The sequence below is a fragment of the Podarcis bocagei genome, assembly GCF_964188305.1.
Source record: "Podarcis bocagei genome assembly, contig: HAP1_SCAFFOLD_44, whole genome shotgun sequence".
NCBI classification, from domain to species: domain Eukaryota; kingdom Metazoa; phylum Chordata; class Lepidosauria; order Squamata; family Lacertidae; genus Podarcis; species Podarcis bocagei.
In genome coordinates, this window is record NW_027670336.1 from 91,862 (window position 1) to 109,091 (window position 17,230).

The 17,230-nt window shown below is 48.9% G+C and overlaps 3 protein-coding genes across 3 annotated transcripts; all 3 read right to left on the reverse strand.

Annotated features, from left to right (window-relative positions):
* Positions 1-691: 691 nt before the first annotated feature.
* LOC308579456 (coiled-coil domain-containing protein 27-like) lies at positions 692-4,471 on the reverse strand. Its single transcript, XM_081213995.1, has 4 exons — positions 4,258-4,471; positions 2,771-2,875; positions 2,480-2,650; positions 692-1,787 (listed from the first exon to the last, which is right to left on the reverse strand). The coding sequence occupies exons 1-3, from the start codon at positions 4,426-4,428 to the stop codon at positions 2,522-2,524; spliced, it is 405 nt and encodes a 134-aa protein (XP_081070121.1). The 5' UTR covers positions 4,429-4,471; the 3' UTR covers positions 692-1,787; positions 2,480-2,521.
* Positions 4,472-4,601: 130 nt separating this feature from the next.
* LOC308579459 (coiled-coil domain-containing protein 27-like) lies at positions 4,602-12,355 on the reverse strand (the record flags this gene model as incomplete). Its single annotated transcript, XM_081213996.1, has 8 exons — positions 12,322-12,355; positions 11,722-11,867; positions 10,319-10,468; positions 9,001-9,231; positions 7,980-8,175; positions 7,225-7,355; positions 5,471-5,548; positions 4,602-4,649 (listed from the first exon to the last, which is right to left on the reverse strand). Exons 2-8 carry the CDS (start codon positions 11,839-11,841, stop codon positions 4,602-4,604), a joined length of 954 nt encoding a protein of 317 aa, XP_081070122.1. The 5' UTR covers positions 11,842-11,867; positions 12,322-12,355.
* Positions 12,356-12,860: 505 nt separating this feature from the next.
* On the reverse strand, positions 12,861-16,459 carry LOC308579464 (uncharacterized protein; the record flags this gene model as incomplete). Its single annotated transcript, XM_081213997.1, has 5 exons — positions 16,178-16,459; positions 15,526-15,626; positions 14,622-14,843; positions 14,324-14,450; positions 12,861-13,078 (listed from the first exon to the last, which is right to left on the reverse strand). The coding sequence occupies exons 3-5, from the start codon at positions 14,793-14,795 to the stop codon at positions 12,861-12,863; spliced, it is 519 nt and encodes a 172-aa protein (XP_081070123.1). The 5' UTR covers positions 14,796-14,843; positions 15,526-15,626; positions 16,178-16,459.
* Between the last annotated feature and the right edge of the window lie 771 nt (positions 16,460-17,230).

Sequence of the window (17,230 nt, forward strand, 5' to 3'; positions counted from 1 at the left end):
TTTACAAAGGCGGTCACAGAAGGGGTTCTAGGTTTCGTTTGTCCCCCGCCCTTCTCGTAAGGGTCTTACCATGGATCTTACTTAGGACCTGTGTGGTGATGAGGCAGAGCAGAGAAGCCAGGAGGCTCACTGGCATTTTCAGTTAAACCCCTCCTTTGTGGTTAGCTCGCATCTTGCCGGCTGCGGGCAGGATTAGGAGGACGGTGTTGGCGGCACGTCTGTGGGTCTGCAGGCAGGTATTGCTATGTCTCTGGGATCTCCAGGCAGGAGGCACCGGGCCCAGCGTCCAGGAACAGAGAAGGTCCGTTTCAGTTCAAATGATCTCGAAGGTTCTGCTTCCGGGATTCCAGGGGGCTTCCGATTGTGGGCCAGAGTTTCTCGTTCCGTCCTGCAGAGCGGCAGTTTTCAAGCAATGTTCTAGGAGATCCTGTGGGACAGGCTCCTGGTTCCGGTCTGCCTTAATGGAGGCAGCTCCCATGACAGCGGGAGATCGTTAGCGATCCTACTGACGCAGATCGAAATAACGCAAGGAAATCAGATCCTGCCATGCGTTGCAATAAATCCACCCTTTTTATGTGAAATTTTCATTTTCACAGTTTAATGTTGTTGATATCTTGAACTCCAATTGCGGGTGTGTGTGTGTGTGCACCATAATCTTTTCAGGCCTCGGGGCCTCTTCATTTGGCCCTGGTCTATCGTCTATTCATATCAATTAGCCTATGAAAAGTATAGGCAAATCTGTGCCCTCCCTTTCCTGGCAAATCCCTTTCCTCCTTTTGGGTGATGTGCAAGTGATCCCCTTAGCAGGGCACCTTGTTCACGTGGGGCAAAGGGGAGGCCCCAGGCAGGCTTGAGCTGATCGTCGACCCTAAAACAGGTGCAGCGAGACTTCCGGCTAACTGGATCTATTCCAGGGATGGGTAATCTCAGACCCAAGACACAGCGCCCCTCCTTCCCCAGGCCTCTCTGTATGGCCCTTGAGACTCTTTCTAGGCCATACCCAGGTCACACCAAATTTGTATCTGCCCCCAAATCCCAGGAGAAATTAAAACATCACTCATTTCCTAGGTCCCAGCTGTGCTAAACGTTTAAAGCAGTATTATATCATTTAAAACAATCACAGTTTCTCTCCCCAGGAATCCAAGGAAATGCAGTTTTTTAAAAAAGATATTTATTAAAATTTATTAATAATTTTATTATTTAATATAATTTATTTTCAAAACAACAAAGGAAATGTAGTTTGTTCAGAGGTGGGGACAGCCGTCTACATTAATGCTTGGATGCTGTGCGCCATTTTGATTCAAGGTGGCAGAACGAAACATCACTTTGGCGTGACTTTTCCCGTTTTCTGGGATAGGTTTGGCCACCTCTCGAGATACCATTGCCAACCTTGGGACGAAGGTTTCTAAGATGAGGCATGCATTGATGTTTGAACTCCAGGCGCCATTTGGAATTACCATAGCGTACTGAAACATTTTGGGTGTGACTTCACCCATTTTTTGGCATGAGTTCATACCGCCTCCTGAGATATTGCCACCAAACTTTGCATGAGGGTTCCCAAGTGGGGTGGCAGTGGTTTTTGTTGATGTTTGGATCTGGGCACCAATTAAGAATCCGGAAGGCTGAAATGTGTGTTTCTTGTCACGGAATAGAGCAAATGTGCATTTATTTGTGCCTTACTGAACACAGATAATGACCTGGCCTCCTATTGATATTTATTCCATCAATGTCAAGGGTGGGACCCAACGTTAGTCCTACTCAATAGCAGACTCACTGAAATTAATGGATATGACTAACAGATCCATTCGTTTCAGTGGGTCTGCTCCGATTAGGATTTAACTGGATACAACCCTATAAATATATCTCATCTGAACAGTTACTCCTGAGCAATTTTTACACTTGCGTCAGATTGAGGCACAGTTAAAACTTACAGAATTTCTTGCCACAAGGTTATGCCATGAATGCAGACTGCTATATATTTTGGAAAGTTGCTTGTCTGTTCATTTAGCCACCTCTTAAGGTACTGTCACAAATTTGGCACGATGGTTCCTGAGATCAAGGAGCAAGTTTTCTTCCATGTCTGGATACAGCCAGACACCTTTGGAATCACAATGGAGGACTGAACCCTGCACTGATTTCAACCACTGATTTAAAAACTGCACTGATTTTTGTGTGTGTGTGTCTTAGAATTCCTGCACAACACGAGGTACGAGGCCCCTAGCAATAAAATTAAATAACGTGGTTTTGGAAGTAGTTGCTACTGCTGAGTCTTCAAGCTGTATTGTGACGATATGACATGACTGCTTCGGTGGTAATGCAAATTATGAGCAACTTCCACCACTAGTAGGAGCAGGTTTCTTGCAGATAAGAGGAAGCGGCAAGTGGGTCAGAGAGAAAAACGAAACATTACGTGCAATCATTTAATTGGAGTCAGGAAAAGGAATTATAAAAGATGAACAAGAATGGATCAAGCCCCAGTTAGGAAAGAATGTGAAGAGGAGAGACTTTAGCTTTCAAATCTCTATCTGCTGGAAGTCTTTTTCTTCGAGGTAGTGATTGGAGGGAGCGGTTCGGCGGCGCCCAGAGCTGGGACTTTCACCCCTTTCTGTTTCAGCAACTGGTAAAAGTCTAGACGCTCTGTTATTATTTTCTGGAAGACAGATCCACAGAGGAGCTTTCTGTTAGAAATGGAGGCAGCTATTCCATTCCCCCATCCCGCTTCTGCATTGCGGCCACAGTGACAATCTGACTTCCACATGGTTACTTTTACCTGTAAGGACTCTAAAACTTCATCGTCTGTGAGTTCGGCCTGGGGAAACTTGATGCCAGGGGTGCTGTAAGTTGCCTGGATGATTCTGCTCCGAAACCTTTCAAACTTTCAGTGAAAAGAAGGGCGGGGGAATGAAGTGGACAGTGCCTTAGTTCAAAAATTAGAGAATGTCATTCCTTAGAATCAAAGCTAATGCAGTGAGGCAGAGGTCTCTCCCAGGCAACCAGTCTACATTCGTCCTGATACACGTGCACAAAGATCCCCAGTAGGACCATTGCTTATTCTGATTTCTTTGGGAGAAGGTTGAATGACATTGCACCAAGCAGTCCTTATCGCTCACTTTCCAGTGGATATCCCTGTCACTTTCCTTACAGCAAAAGGTCTGGTTTCCCCCCGGAAGTGGGTTTATTGCACAAGAACACCAAATCCACCTGAGTTGCACAATCTGGATTTCCCAGCACGTGACTGAATCGCACCCCTGAAACAGGGACATTCTGGAAGCGGCCAGGATTCTCGGTTACTCATTTGCAAGAGCCATGTTTCATGCCATTTTCAAATTTTTGATTTGTTTCCATCTTTCAAAGAGCACTAGAAACTTCAATTCAGATTTTTATCCATTTAAAATAGCATGGCTTACCCCAAGGAACTCTGGGAAGCAGAAGAGGGGCAAATGGGGTACAGCCCCACAATAAGCAGCTCACCCCCCCCCCCACCTGCCTGCCTTCTTGCTTACATCCAGCCCTGTGGATTGCCCTGGCTGTCCAATTCCTTCTCCTTAGCCCTAGCGTTGCCCTTGTGTTGCAGAAAGGAGGATGCAGTCAAAACTAGATCTGGCTCTGCTTGCCACTGGCAGTGGCTGCAGCTGTCACTGGCTCTGGTGCCACGTCCTGCCTCCCCACCAGCTCCAATGGGCACCAACCACCAGACTCGGGGAGCTGCTGCCGTTTTGCAGACCGACAGAATTCAGTTCTGTTCCTGAGGTACTAGTGAAAATACTTTGGGCCTGTGTGTAGACATAAACGTACATTCATAACATTACATGCGCATATGCATGTAAGCATGCAAGCATGCATTAAACAGAGAAGGTCTTGGGTTCAATCCCTGGCAGGTTGCACTGGGCACAAAACTCCTGGAGAGCCTCTGCCAGTCAACATAAACCAGGGTTTCCCAAACTTGGGTCTCCAGCTGTTTTTGGACAACAGCTCCCATCATATCTAGCTAGCAGGACCAGTGGTCAGAGATGATGGGGACTGTAGTTCAAAAACAGCTGGAGATCCAAGTTTGGGAAGCCCTGGTGTAGACAATACTCAGCTAGATGGACCAACAGCCTTTGTTTTAACTGAGTTTAGTAGCATATTTTTGCACTGCTGTGGTGAAGGGTTGATAAGAAATGCAAATGGTAATAACGGTAATAACAAGGACATAATAGCAATAACAGGGGTGGTAGTAGTGGTTGAAGAAGCCCTGCGATCTGTGGAGAAGATTACCCTGGCACTGATGGTCACCAGAGTGACTCTGGTTTGCACCTCTGCCCGCTGCAAGATCTCCAGCTGCCTCTGCAGGTCGTTCTGCCGGCTCAGCTCGTTCCCAACATGGTGCTGATTCAGTAACAGCTCGGCCTGGAGCCGGTTGACGTTGCTCTGCAAGTCATCCATCATCTGGCTCTTGTCAGTTAGTTTAGATTCCACATCAGCGAGGTCCTGCGTGGCAGGAGAGGAGAAAGATAGAACTGGTAACTAAGAGTAAGGATGGAGGTTTTGATTTGGTCTGCTTTCTAATGGGAAACTACCTAATTTGCAGTTCCCGGACTAAGAAACAAACCGAAACGCAGCTATCCTTTGAAAATCCACACTGCACCGAATTTTTCTCCAGCCAAACACTGTGTGCAACAATAATTAAAATGTGAGAGGAGAGTGCAAAATGGCTGCTGTGGGGGCACGGCATATCAGAAGATGGCTGCTGTCGTGGGACATCTTGGGCCAATCATTATCTCTCAGTCTAACCTACCTCAAAGGTAGGAAAAAAGTGGAGAGAGGGAGACATGTATACAGCACCTTGGGCTCCTTGGAGGACAAGTGGGATAGAAATGTAGTAATTAATAAAGCAAAAAACAAAACAGAATAATGGCTTGAATGTAAGAGAGGCTGAGGCTGGAGAAACAGGAATGGCGCACGAAAAGCTCAGTCTCTTTTGCAGGTGCCTTAGGAATTACAGGCAAGCACACTGGTGCCCATGGGCACCACATTGGAGACCCACAATTAGAACTTAGGAACCTGCTTTGTGGATTCAGTTTGCATTTAGTGGCAAAGCCACCTGATTTGCTCTTTCTGCAACAAGAAATGAACTGAAGCACAGTCCAGCCACTGAAATTCACACTTCCCCAAATTTTCCAGTGCAGTTCCCCAGACAGGTAAGGTGTGGGGGGAAATGCATACGCTAGGGTGCAGCGCACCTGCAAATGCATATATATGGGGAAATATAATTTTAAAATGCCTCAAATTAGAGGAAAATGCATGCAACAATGGACATATTAGGAGAAATTCAAACGGAAATGCTGAGGAAGTTCATGAGGACTCCCCGCCACCCCCGACACACACAAAAAATGCAAACTGATGTGGAAATGTGGAGAAGACCGGGAAAAATGAGAGAAACCCAAACTGAGATATTCGCCCTCCCTACTGGCAGGGAGCAGCAACTCACCTGCCTGAGACTGTAATTCTCTCTCTCGATGGAGCCCATCATTTCTTCGTGCTTCCTCTCCTCTCTCAAGTTGCTAAACTAAAATAAAAAGGCAAGCATGAGAAAGGGCTCCCTTGAGTATGTTCACGGCCCGGCGGAAATCCCAGCTGGAAGGTACAGCCCGTAAGAAGACAGGAAGCAGCTTCCTGAGACTCAGCCAGAGCACAGCTGCATCTAACTCAGTATTGCCTTGATGACTTCAACTGCAGAATTCGCTCCCACAGGAGGTAGCGATGGCTGCCGACCCATGATTTACGGTTAGACCAATTCATGGAGAAGGCTGTCCATGGATCCTAGCCACAATGGCCATGCTCTGCCTCCGTAGTTGGGAGGCAGGAATGCTACTGGAAGACCAGTTGCTGGAAACCACAGGAGGGAAGGAGTGCTCTGGTGGTTTGGGCCCCTGTGAGAACAGGATGCTGGACAAAATGGACCACCGGCCTGATGCAAGAGCAGGGCCCTTGGTACGTCCTTATGTCTACTCCCATCTGCCAGCAGCTCTGCAGGATCTCGGGCTGGGGACCTTTCCAGCACTGCCTGGAGATGCTGGGGATTGAACCCAGGAGAATTCTGCTTGCAAAGCGGATGCTCTACCACTAAGCCATGGCAACTTCCTCCAAGTGCCACGTGAACCTCCAGCCAGCCACAGACCTGCCATCTCACCATAAGGCCATGAAGATCTTAGCAGCAAACCTGCTAGAAACATGTAGAGGGAGCAATCCATTCTCTCAGCCCTCTCAGGGACCTAGGAAGTTCTCTTAGGCTGAGTCAGACTACTGGTCCAACTAGCTCAGGATTGGCTGCATGAATGCCAGTGGCTGCCCAGGGTTTCAGAGAGGAGGCTGTTCCAAATCCTTATCTGGAGATAGCGGGGATTGAACTGGATACCTTCTCTTTCTCCAGTTAATTTTTATCTATTTTTACAAATCCATGATGAATTAAACAACTTTAAAACAGTGGTACCTCGGGTTACAGATGCTTCAGGTTACAGACTCTGCTAACTCAGAAATAGTACCTCGGGTTAAGAACTTTGCTTCAGGATAAGAACAGAAATTGCGCAGCAGCAGTGGGAGGCCCCATTAGCTAAAGTGGTACCTCAGGTTAAGAACAGTTTCAGGTTAAGAACTGACCTCCAGAACGAATTAAGTTCATAACCCGAGGTATCACTGTACAACTTTTTAAAAAATAAATAAATAATGGCTTCCCAGATGTACCAATAATTAACCCTTATTGCTGCTTATATTTCATAATTATCTCTAATTCACAATTTCCCCCTTTTGTACTTGTCCATTCATTTGTCAATTCCTGCTTGTACATTAGTTAACATTTCCAATGTTATGAAGTGAGGATTGCTCATCCGTTTATCAATCCACATTAACCCATTAATTATTATTTCTGAAACAAAACCTTCATTTCCCTCCATCTGTGTATATAAAAAACTTAATCATTCCCACTCCGTAGTTGTTTTCCATTCGATTCTTAATTTGTAACAAATTCACATCAAATTAATTTGAATTCCCTACATCTTTAAAAGTGTCCTGGAGTGGAGACCTTCCTTACAGAAAGCAGGTGCTCAACCACTGAGAAACTGGCCCCCTCCTCACCATCTCATGCATTCAGCTATTTAAGAGCACGCCTTAAAAAATTTAAAGAATTCTCAGCCTTCCCCGCAATCCAAACCCAGCAGAACTGTGTAAACCCCCCAATCAACATACTTTATTAGACATGGCTTCCAGCTGAGCTCCCCGCTCCCTCAGCTCCTTCTGCAATGATTCTCGTTCTGCGTGAGCTTTCCTGAGCTGGGATGCCTGAAAGGATAGCTGCCTTTGCAAGGAAGATATCGCGCCTAGGGAATCAAAAGAAAAGCCCGTGAATGTGATCGAGGCCACCCAGTATGGATCGCCAGAAACTCTCCACTAGCATGAACCCTCTGAATTAACAAGAGAGGGACCTGCAAACCAATGTTGCTGGTTTTGTTTTTGCCTTCTTGCAGGCATGCTCTCGTCCAATGGACAACCAATCCCAATCCCAGGAAACTCCATTCCCTTCCCTGTGCCCTGGTTTTCTTTTCTTTTTTCAATGGGCTACCATGCCCAATCCCAGGAAACTCCATTCCATTTTCCATTCCCCATTCCCTGGTTTCCTTTTCTATTTCCAACCAACACTCAGCAATCCATGGTTGCTGGGCACGCTCAGCTCTCATTGGGCTCTTGAGGAGGTCACCCGCTTAGGATTCCAAAATGATTGTTTTGCATTTCAACTAACCTCAGGGTTCCACTGAGCATGCTCACAACTCCCTCTTGTTTCTCAGTGGCCTCACCTTAGTTCCATTTCAATCAGTGCCTACAATGTGAGGTTGCCTCCAGAAGGGGTGACTCTTGGTTCCCCAAGGAAAATATTAGCCAACCCATTTCCATATATATATATATATATATATATATATAAAACCATCTCAGCTTTCCAAAGTTACCTGTGGCCATGTCATAATCGAATTTCACTTTCTGCAGCTCGTCGTACAGCTTGTCGTTCATCCTCTGGAACTCGAGAAGCTTGCTAAAAAGGAGCTCCTCTTCCGATTCTTTCGTATGCACTTCTTTGTAAGACCCACTTTCCACACGCATCTCTTCCTCGCCCTCCAAGCGTACCTTTTCCTGTATTTCAGAGTACTGTGCAGAGAGAGCGCAAAGAAAGACTGGGATGCCATAGTAAGGGCATGGGAGAAAGCCAATTTCGTTCGCGTTTTAACAGGAAACTACCCAATCCGTACTTCTCAAAGCAACACGTGAGCTGGAACACAATTAGCCTTTGAAATCTGCACTTCTCCAAATTTTGTACTGCAGCTCTCCAAGCAAGAAAAGCATGCAAAATATGCACACCCTAAGGAGAATATTTGCATAGAAATGCATACCTTACTGAAAACAGCATTCAAAAATGCATTATAGTAGGGGAAACTGCACCCCCCCCCCAAAAAAGGGTATATTAGGAGAAATCCACACTAAAATACTGGTGAATTCTCATGAGAATTTAGGGGTTGTTGGGGTTTTTTTTCTCCTTCAAAAGTGCAAATTGCTGTAGAAATGTGCAGAACCAAATTTACAACTGGAAAATGAGGAAACTGGCCTCTGCTAGGTTCCTCTACTCAAATATTTCCCCTTCTTCCTCCATTTTCCCTGCCTGGATTAGACCTTTTACTCACTTTCTGCAGGATAGCAAGGGAAAGGGACTCCCAAGGGCCAGGTAGGCAATCGTGGGGGCCACAACTGAACCATAGGTCAAAGGGTGCCCATCTCTAGCTTGGGGAGGGGGCAGGGTTCTGCCCAGCCCCATAGACATTCTGTACTTCTGCAAATCTTTGTGTGTTCCCCATACCTGCAGAAACTTTTCCTCTTTTGTGTGGACGGTGCTGTTTCGGCTCTATGGACACCAGAGCTTGGGAAACGAATTTGCTACAAGTGTAGACAAATTTCTCCCCGACTGGCCTTTGGGCTCACCTCTTTCTCCAGCTGCTCCAGTTCATTCTGATCCTTCAGCAGCGTCTTGCTAAGGCGAGCCATCTTGGAATCCACCTGTTTATCTGTCTGGGCCAGCTCCAATTTCAACCGCTCCAATTCCTGCCGAAATTCTTCCGGGATGCTCTTCTGCTTCATAAGGACCGGCAGAGAGACACCTCGCCTGCGCAGGTTTGGGTCACTCACTTGCACCGTAAGTTTTTCTTCCGGTTCCTTTTAAGGAGAGGGATAAAAGATTCAGAAGGCGATGAAGCTGGAAACTGAGGGCGCAGCCCTCCAGTAACTTGGGGAAATGCTGCTAGAACTTGCAAGGTTATCTCAGAACTGTTGTAGGAAATACTGGGCACAGAGGATGCAAAGCATAGGAAGCATAGGGACTCTGCCTGCCATTGACTCTGGCTGTGCCTGCCACTGGCTTTGGCGCCACCTACTGTTGGCCTCCAGGCCTACCAATCCCTATAGGCACCAGCCACCACTGAGGGCGAATCCACCAAGCATATCTCCAAGCATTTGCCATTAGCACAGAGGCTGTGCATTCACTTGCCCTGCTCTCCCTTTAGTTGGATTGCAAAGTAAGAGCCCCTGGCACATATAGAGGCTTACAGAATTACACACAGACAGCCAATGTAGTGTCGTGTGGTTCGGGATCCTTCTTTTCATAGAACTGCAGAGTTGCAAGGGACCTCGTGAGTCATCTAGTCCAACCCTCCGCAATGCAGGAATCAGAGAATCATAGAATTGTAGGGTTGGAAGGGACCATGGGGATTATCCAGTCCAACACCCTGAAATGAGGTAGCTGCCAGTGGTCCCCCATGGCTCGTATCCACTAGGAGCCTCTCTGTGTTCAGTGCCTTGGATCCCATTTTTGTGGCACTCCCTTCCGGTTGAGGTCAGGCAGGCCTGTTGAATGTCCAGTGCTTCCTGAATTTTTTCTTTTCCAAAGATTATCTCAGCAGGTTGTTCAAGTGAACGCTGATTTCATAGTTTTAACTCACATTTAGTCTTACTGTATAGCGGTTAAGCGACATGCAAATTGTTGAAATGAAAATTTAAAAAACAGTGGTTCATGTGCCAAACTAGGACCCGGGAGACCCGGGTTCAGATCCCCACTTCGGTGTGAAGCCTGCTAGTTAACCCTGAGCTAGCCTCAGCCTCTCAGCTGAACCTACCACGCAGGGCTGTTGTGAGAGTAAAATGTGGAGCAGGGGAGAACCACGTATACGCCAATCTCAGCTCCTTAGAGGAAAAGCAGGACAGAAAGGCAGTAGATGAAGAAAAAGAGAAGAAGGACTGGGCCAACCTTCTGGGCGGGTCTCTGCACTGGGGCGAGCTCACCCCCCTGCTGGGCCTGCTCCAGCTGCTTCTGCATCACTTCCAGCTCCTCCCGGAGGACTGAGATCACGTCATCCTTGCGGACGAGTTCCGCTTCCATCTTTTGCAAAGTTGTATCCTGGGGGGCGGGGGGGGGGGAGATATGGGAACAGCCAGGTTGAGACCTCAAAGACACTTCCTACAGTTGCATGACATGGGTGCCCCACCAGGGCAATCAACACTTTGTCCATTGACATGGCAAGGGTGGGGAACCTCAGGTTACAGGCCAAATGCAGCCGCCCAGGCTGCTCTTCCTGGCCCTTGCAGCACTCCTCGGCCATTCCCCCTTACTGGCCCTTCTCTATGCCCTCCTGGAGAGTTTCTGCCTGGCTGGAAGGTGCTCCAGAGCTCGGTTCATGCCTCTTCCTTGCCTTGGCAGAGTATGGAGAAATGGATGCTTCTGTATAGAAGCCCTGCTGGAATGTAGGCTGCTGTGCAAAGGGAAAGAGCTGCCCCCGCTGCCCTGCCTACTTTCCCCCTCCGGCTGTGCCCCCTGCTGGCATGCGGGCCCCGCAGAAGGCTCTCCACAAGGGAATGTGGCCTCGAGCTGAAAACAGGTGCCCTTGACTGTTATATGGGGTAGGGAGGGAAGACAGCCATGTTCAGATACAAGGAAGACTACTGATGTAGCCCAATATTTTTTACTCTGACAGGCAGACAATCTCCAGGAGCCAGAGATCTTTCCATCAGCTGTATGTTCCCAAGCCCCAATTCATCATGCCGACTTGGGTCTATAAAGGCCCGTGTAGTTCAGGACCCCTATATCTTTCAGAGCGCTTCTCCTGGTGTTGAACCTACTCAGATCCATTGACCTGGACCAGAAGGCCCACTTTCGGGTGCCTCCCTGGAAGGGCACGTAGTGGAAATTGTAGAACTGTATATGCTTTGATAAATAGCCTACACATGGTATAAAAACCTGTAACTACAGAAGGATAGCTCTATTACTCTGGCTGTATTAAGGTTTGTCTGATGGAGAGCAGGCTCCAATATGGCAGGCATGCTTTCCGCCTGAGAACGGGCTTAGTTTCCATGCACCTGTAAAACTAAGGTGAGGGCATGGCTCTATATAAGCCTGCGTAATTCATAGGCTTGCAGTTTCCACTTTTGCGTTCTCCCCAGAGGCTGCTGCTGTGACCAAGTAAAGTTGCCTTAAACATCACAACAGTGTGGTTATACTGAAGCACTCCACTACAGGCATGAGACCCCCCCATGCTCAGCATCCAGGGTACCAGGATGGGCCTGGCCAGTGCCAGTGCTTTCCAGTAAGCCTTGCACGGCCCAGTTCCCTGCTTCCTTTCCTCTGCCAAGCTGCTTTGACAGTTACATCCTTACCTTTTCCTGCAGCAGACTGATGTACCATGGGATTCTGCTTCCTTTGCGGGTTTGGCTTTTCAGGTAGACGTCGCCTGTGAAGCCCTCGGTGAAACTTTCCCACTTAGGCAACGCAGACATGCTCTGAGTAGATGAGGCTGGACAATCTGTGCGCGCAATGGCAACGGAGTGGAGGAGAGAAAGGCACCGTCAAGGTAGTGCTATGGATCATCTCCGACGCTAGTCCTGAATCTGCTGGGATGCGACTGAAACCCACACGGGTCTAGCAATCGTCTGGAAGCACCCAGGGTGCCACGGGCAATAGTGGAGCCCTTTAACGATACATTTAATACATTGCCATTATAAAAAGAAGGCTGTCCTGGGATGTAGCACATCGGAAGGCTAGAAATCGTCCAGCTCAGTTGCCTGAAAAGAGGCAAGTTATAGCAGCTGAAACGAAAGCACTGCAGTTTTGTTTAAGCATAGCAAAAGCTGCCTGCCCCACACCCCTTCCTGCATAGTCCTGAGATGTAAACTCCGGTTTGCAGCAGGAAGGGGAGGGGAGGGGAGGGGAGGGGAGGGATCTGTGTGGGAACCAGCAAGTCAGACAAAGGCACTCACATCTGAGGCAGCTCTTTGACTCAAAGATATCTGGTCTCTGAAGTACAGTGGTGCCTCGCAAGACGAAATTAATTCGTTCCGCAAGTTTTTTCTTCTTGCGAGTTTTTCATCTTGCGAAGCACGGTTTCCCATAGGAATGCATTGAAAATCAATTAATGCGTTCCTATGGAAACCGATTGCCAGGCTGGCGGTGTGGAGAAGGGCTTTTCTCCCCACCGCAAGCCTTCAGGACAGGTACGGGAACAGAGGGGAAGGGGCGCAGCGCTTCTCCTCTGTTCCCGGGGCTTGCGGTGGGAGGAGGGTTTTTCCTCCCCACCACCAACATTCAGAACAGCATTCTGAATGTTGGCGTTGGGAAGGAAAACCCTCCTCCCACCGCAAGTCTTCAGGACAGGCATCCGAAGGCTGGCGCGGGGAGATGGGCTTTTCTCCCCACCGCCAGCCTTCGGAGGAGCCTTCCGAAGGCTGGCTTGGGGAGAAGGGCTTTTCTCCCCACCGCCAGCCTTCGGAGGAGCTTCCCCGCTGTCCCGTAGATTTCCCTATGAGCTTTCGTCTTGCGAAGGAAGCCCATAGGGAAATTCGTTTTGCGAAGCGCCTCCAAAACAGAAAACCCTTTCGTCTAGCGGGTTTTCCGTCTTGCGAGGCGTTCGTCTTGCGGGGCACCACTGTATCAAGTTCCGTTCTTCCAAGGAGAGCTGGGAGGACAGACTTATGGTGCTGATGTTGCAAGGCAGGTGGCCTTTGGTTATCTCATTCCCTGCAAGGAGAAGGGGGAGGAGGAGGAGGAGGAGGAGGAGGAAGGAGACGGTTACATGGGTCTTTCACACACACAGTGCATGGAAATCGCCAATAATGGAGGCACCACTTTTTCAGTTTAGACAGCATGCAGCATGCAGCAAAACAAAACCTTCAGCTCTCAGCAGGTTGTTGGATGATCACAACTCCCCTCTTCCCTGACCACTGGCCATGATAGTTGAGGCTGGTGGGAACTGAAGTCCAGCAACATCCTGGAGGACCACTGGTTCTCATGCCCACCCGAAGAGACATTTTGGACGTGAGAAGATTATGGAAGAGGGGCAGGTTAGGGTTACAACAGCACTTAGCAAGCTCAGGAGTCGGTTATCTGGAATGTACGTCAACATCCTGACAGTTCAAGTAAGATTTTCTTGAGTTCAGTTAGGATGCCTTCTTGATTGATGATGGATGGAAAGGTGCTCATTAAAGTACTTTGATGACTGCTTGCGCCTAGCTACTGCACACATCTCACCTGCTTGAGTGCAGCCCCCAGAGCAGGGTGGGGAACCTTTTTCATCCCAAGGGCCACATTTCCTTTTCAGCAACCTTCTGGGGGGCCACATGCTAGTGGTGGGTGAGGCCAGAGGCAAAACTGGGTGGAGCAATAAATTTAAACTTTTGCGGTAGACTAGTCTCTATAGGCACCCCCCACCTCTCTCTATCCTTCCTGTGTGTTGACGAGGGTGGAGTGTAGGACTAGGGCAGAGTTTCCCAAACTTGGGCCTCCAACTGTTTTTGGACTACAATTCCCATCGTCCTTGACCACTGGTCCTGCTAGCTAGGGAAAGGAAAGGAGATGTTAGCAGAGGACAATGATGCATCTCAGCCAGACAAAAGCACACATGCAGGTACACAGCAGGGGTGTGGGCTGTGAACAGGATGTAGCCTGGAGAGAGTCCCCAAGGCCCCAAAGAGAGGCTTGAAGGGCCATCTTTGGTGCTGGGCTGAGGTTCCCCATCTCTGCACCACAGAAAAACACAGCCCATTGCTCCACCTAACTCTGGGATGAGGAACCTGCTGCCTTCCGTATGTTGTTGGACTCCCAGCTCCCACCACTACTTACCATTGGCCATGCTGGCTGGGGGCTGATGGGAGTTGCAGCCCAGCAGTGCCTGGATGGAGAACCATAGGTTGGGGAAAGCTGTCCTCCAGCCCACTACACCACCCTGGTCTCCCACAGAGACTGCCTCTTCCTCTTGAGCCTTACCAAGGTCAGATGTTGAAGTAGCTCTGTGGCAGTAGCTGGGGCACCCAGGGCGCATGAGGAAGGATTTCCGCAGTTCCTCCTCGGGCATGTAGGGAGACCTTGTAGGGCTCGCCAGCTGTTCCTTAGCCTGGGGAAGGAGAGGAATTGAGGGTGCAAAGGAGACGAAAAAGGAGGCACCACATCAGCAACCTCTGCTGTTAACGGCATCATACACTGAGCAGGCAGGGCTGGACTAAATGATGTCCAGGGCCCTTTCAAATTCGTGCTAGGATTCTGCTCGTATCAAGGCTTTGCCTACCTGCTTCTCATAGTACTCCCTCACTGCTTGGCCTGCTTTGCTGGAGCTGGTTTTGCCGCTGGATGGAGGAGTCCACACCGGATTGTTCTGCTGTGACTGCTGCCGCTGCTTCCGTTTGCTCATTTCCTGCAGCACTGTGAAGCTCTTCCTCATCAAGGTGTCGCGTTCCTCCATGAGGGCAGCGGCTCAGTTGCTCCCGTTGCAACAAAGGGGTAAAGAGCCCTGCAAAGTTTAAAAGCCCGTTATGAGAAAAAGAGACCTTCTTATTGTCAGATGGGGTATATAGGACTGAACAAAGACTGTGAGCCTATGCACACTGTGCCTGTGGATAGACACCCCCCCCCCACACACACCTACTGAACATGAGTGGGACATACTTACGACTGAGACGAGCTTGGCTGCTGGATCAGGCCAAAGGCTAATCCAACCTGGACCACCGCTTGCCATCTGAGGCCCTTCTCTACATCCCCCATCCCAGAGAAGTTTGGAAGGTGACAAGAGCCGGGCCTTTTCTGTGGTGGCTCCCCGATTGTGGAACACTCTCCCCAGAGCCATCATTACATGTCTTTAGGCACCAGACAAAAACATTATTCTTTACCCAGGCCTTTAGCCACTAAATAACCTCTAGCCTGTGGAAAGTGTGTTGGAGAGGACTGTGATGATGACTATTGCCTTATTAGGCTGTCTGTACGTATGCTTTTTATGTTTTTTATCATGGGTGTTCTGTAATGTGTTTTTAATGTTGGACATAGCCCTGGGATCTTTTGATAGCTGGCGATATAAAAATTGAATTCATAATAATAAAAGTCCAAAGTCCTGCCTTCGACAGCAGAGCACAGCTGTCTAGTAGCCACAGGTAACCTTATCCTCCACAAATAACATCACTTCCACTCTTAAAGCTTACCTTTGAGTAAATGCAGTTAGGAACGTGGCATAAAGCAATCTATTTCAGGGCCGCAAGGTTTAGTGGCTAGATGAACCAATCATATGTTTATGTCGATCCGTCTGGAAAGACAAATTATAAAATGGTGGGGCTGAGTCAACAAGGAGAGACCCACATTTATTTCCTTTTCCAGCTGTTTTCGATGTGCTGGTATGTTCTAACAACTGGAAAAGAAGTGGGGGGGGGGAGAGACAAGATTACAGACAGCCTGTCGTAACATGTGACAGCACACAGTTTTAAGTGTGGGTGGTTAAATTTTAAGTTCAGCGTATATACCAAACTATCTCTATACTTTTTTTTTAAGCACCCATATCAAGGTTTGATGATGTGCATAGTTATTTAAATTCATCAATTAATCCATGAAAAAGAAGTCAATTTAATATGTTTGGGGTGCTTTAAACCTCGCAGTGGGTCGGACCCTGGGGAAACCTTCCAACGACGATTCTAGGCAGGCTACCAGCGCACGCATGCGCATCGGAAGCCGGCAAGCGCAACAAAGGCGGGGCCAAAAGGCAGAGGCGGGGCCTGTTCTCTTATTCTCTCTCTGGCCGTTGTGCTGAAGCTTCTCTTGGCCTTTCGCTCCGCTCTCCTCCTCCTCCTCCTTCCCCCTCACCTGCCAAGGGGCCACGGGCCGCGCCCTCCCCCTGCTCTCCGGCCGCGCGAGCCGGAGCCTGGCCAAGGACCGCGCTGGCTGGTTCCCTGCCTGCGCGGCCTAATGCGGTTGCTTAGCAACGCGGAAGCGGAACTACAGCTCCCGTCGCCCTCTGGCGCATGCGCTTCGGCGTCGTGTCTTTTTTTTTAATACACCGAGTTCTGATTGGTCGCCTCTCCCACGCTCGTTCCGCCGCATGCGCGCGGCCGACTCGGGCTCCTCCCGTGGTTTCCGACCTCCCGGGCCTTGTAAGTAGCGTCTCTACGGTTGTCGCTTGGAGGGGAGTTGTGGTCGTGTGAGCGCGCCGAGTTGCCTTGCGCGGGTTTGGGGAAGAGCAGCTAAGGGCTCAGGCAGCAGGTACAGCTCGCCACGCGGGGGAGAAGCCGGCTGCTTCAATCAGCCCCTTTTCTCGGAACCATGTGGACTAGCGCCTTACTTTATTTTGAGGGGAAGGAGCGTAGCTCAGTGGTTGAGCATCTGCTTTGCATCGGGAAGGTCCCAAGGTAGGGAGTGTACGCTATGTGAGACCTTGCAGAGCCGCTGCGGATAGATAACTACTAAATTCAGGGTCGCCGCCTGTCCTGTATAATACAGGATTGTCCCGTATTTCAGTGTAAGAAGCTCTCTCTCTGTGTGTGTCTCTCTTACTCTGCCAAGTTAGGTATCCTCTCCAAATGCAGGTGTTCGAAAGGGTGTGAGAAAGGTCATGTATTTAAGCTGTGGGTAGCCAAGCATAGACAGATTTACAAGTTCGTGGATGTGGGCGTGTGACAAATCTCAGAGGCGCCAATAGATTGTAATAGATTGCTTTGAATTCCCTTCAGCACCAGCTGGAAAAAAATAATAACACCCCCCCAACTGCTCTGCCCCATCCTGTCCTATATTTTGCCAGAACAAAGGTGGCAGTCGTAAATGGACTGGTGGTCTGACTGTATAAAAAGAGCTGTCTACATTTCTGGGTTAGGAATAATTGAGGAATTGACCACAAGGATTCTGTGTTCTCATTCCCTGGGC

What these genes read in the sequence shown, in the direction of transcription:
- LOC308579456 (XM_081213995.1), bottom strand. Translation starts at nt 4,428, where the DNA reads ATGATGGATGACTTGCAGAGCAACGTCAACCGGCTCCAGGCCGAGCTG. An exon ending in TGGTGACCATCAGTGCCAGG is followed by an intron (nt 2,876 to 4,257) that starts GTAATCTTCTCC and finishes TTTCACTGAAAG; the next exon opens with TTTGAAAGGTTTCGGAGCAG. An exon ending in AAGTTTTAGAGTCCTTACAG is followed by an intron (nt 2,651 to 2,770) that starts GTAAAAGTAACC and finishes TCTGTCTTCCAG; the next exon opens with AAAATAATAACAGAGCGTCT.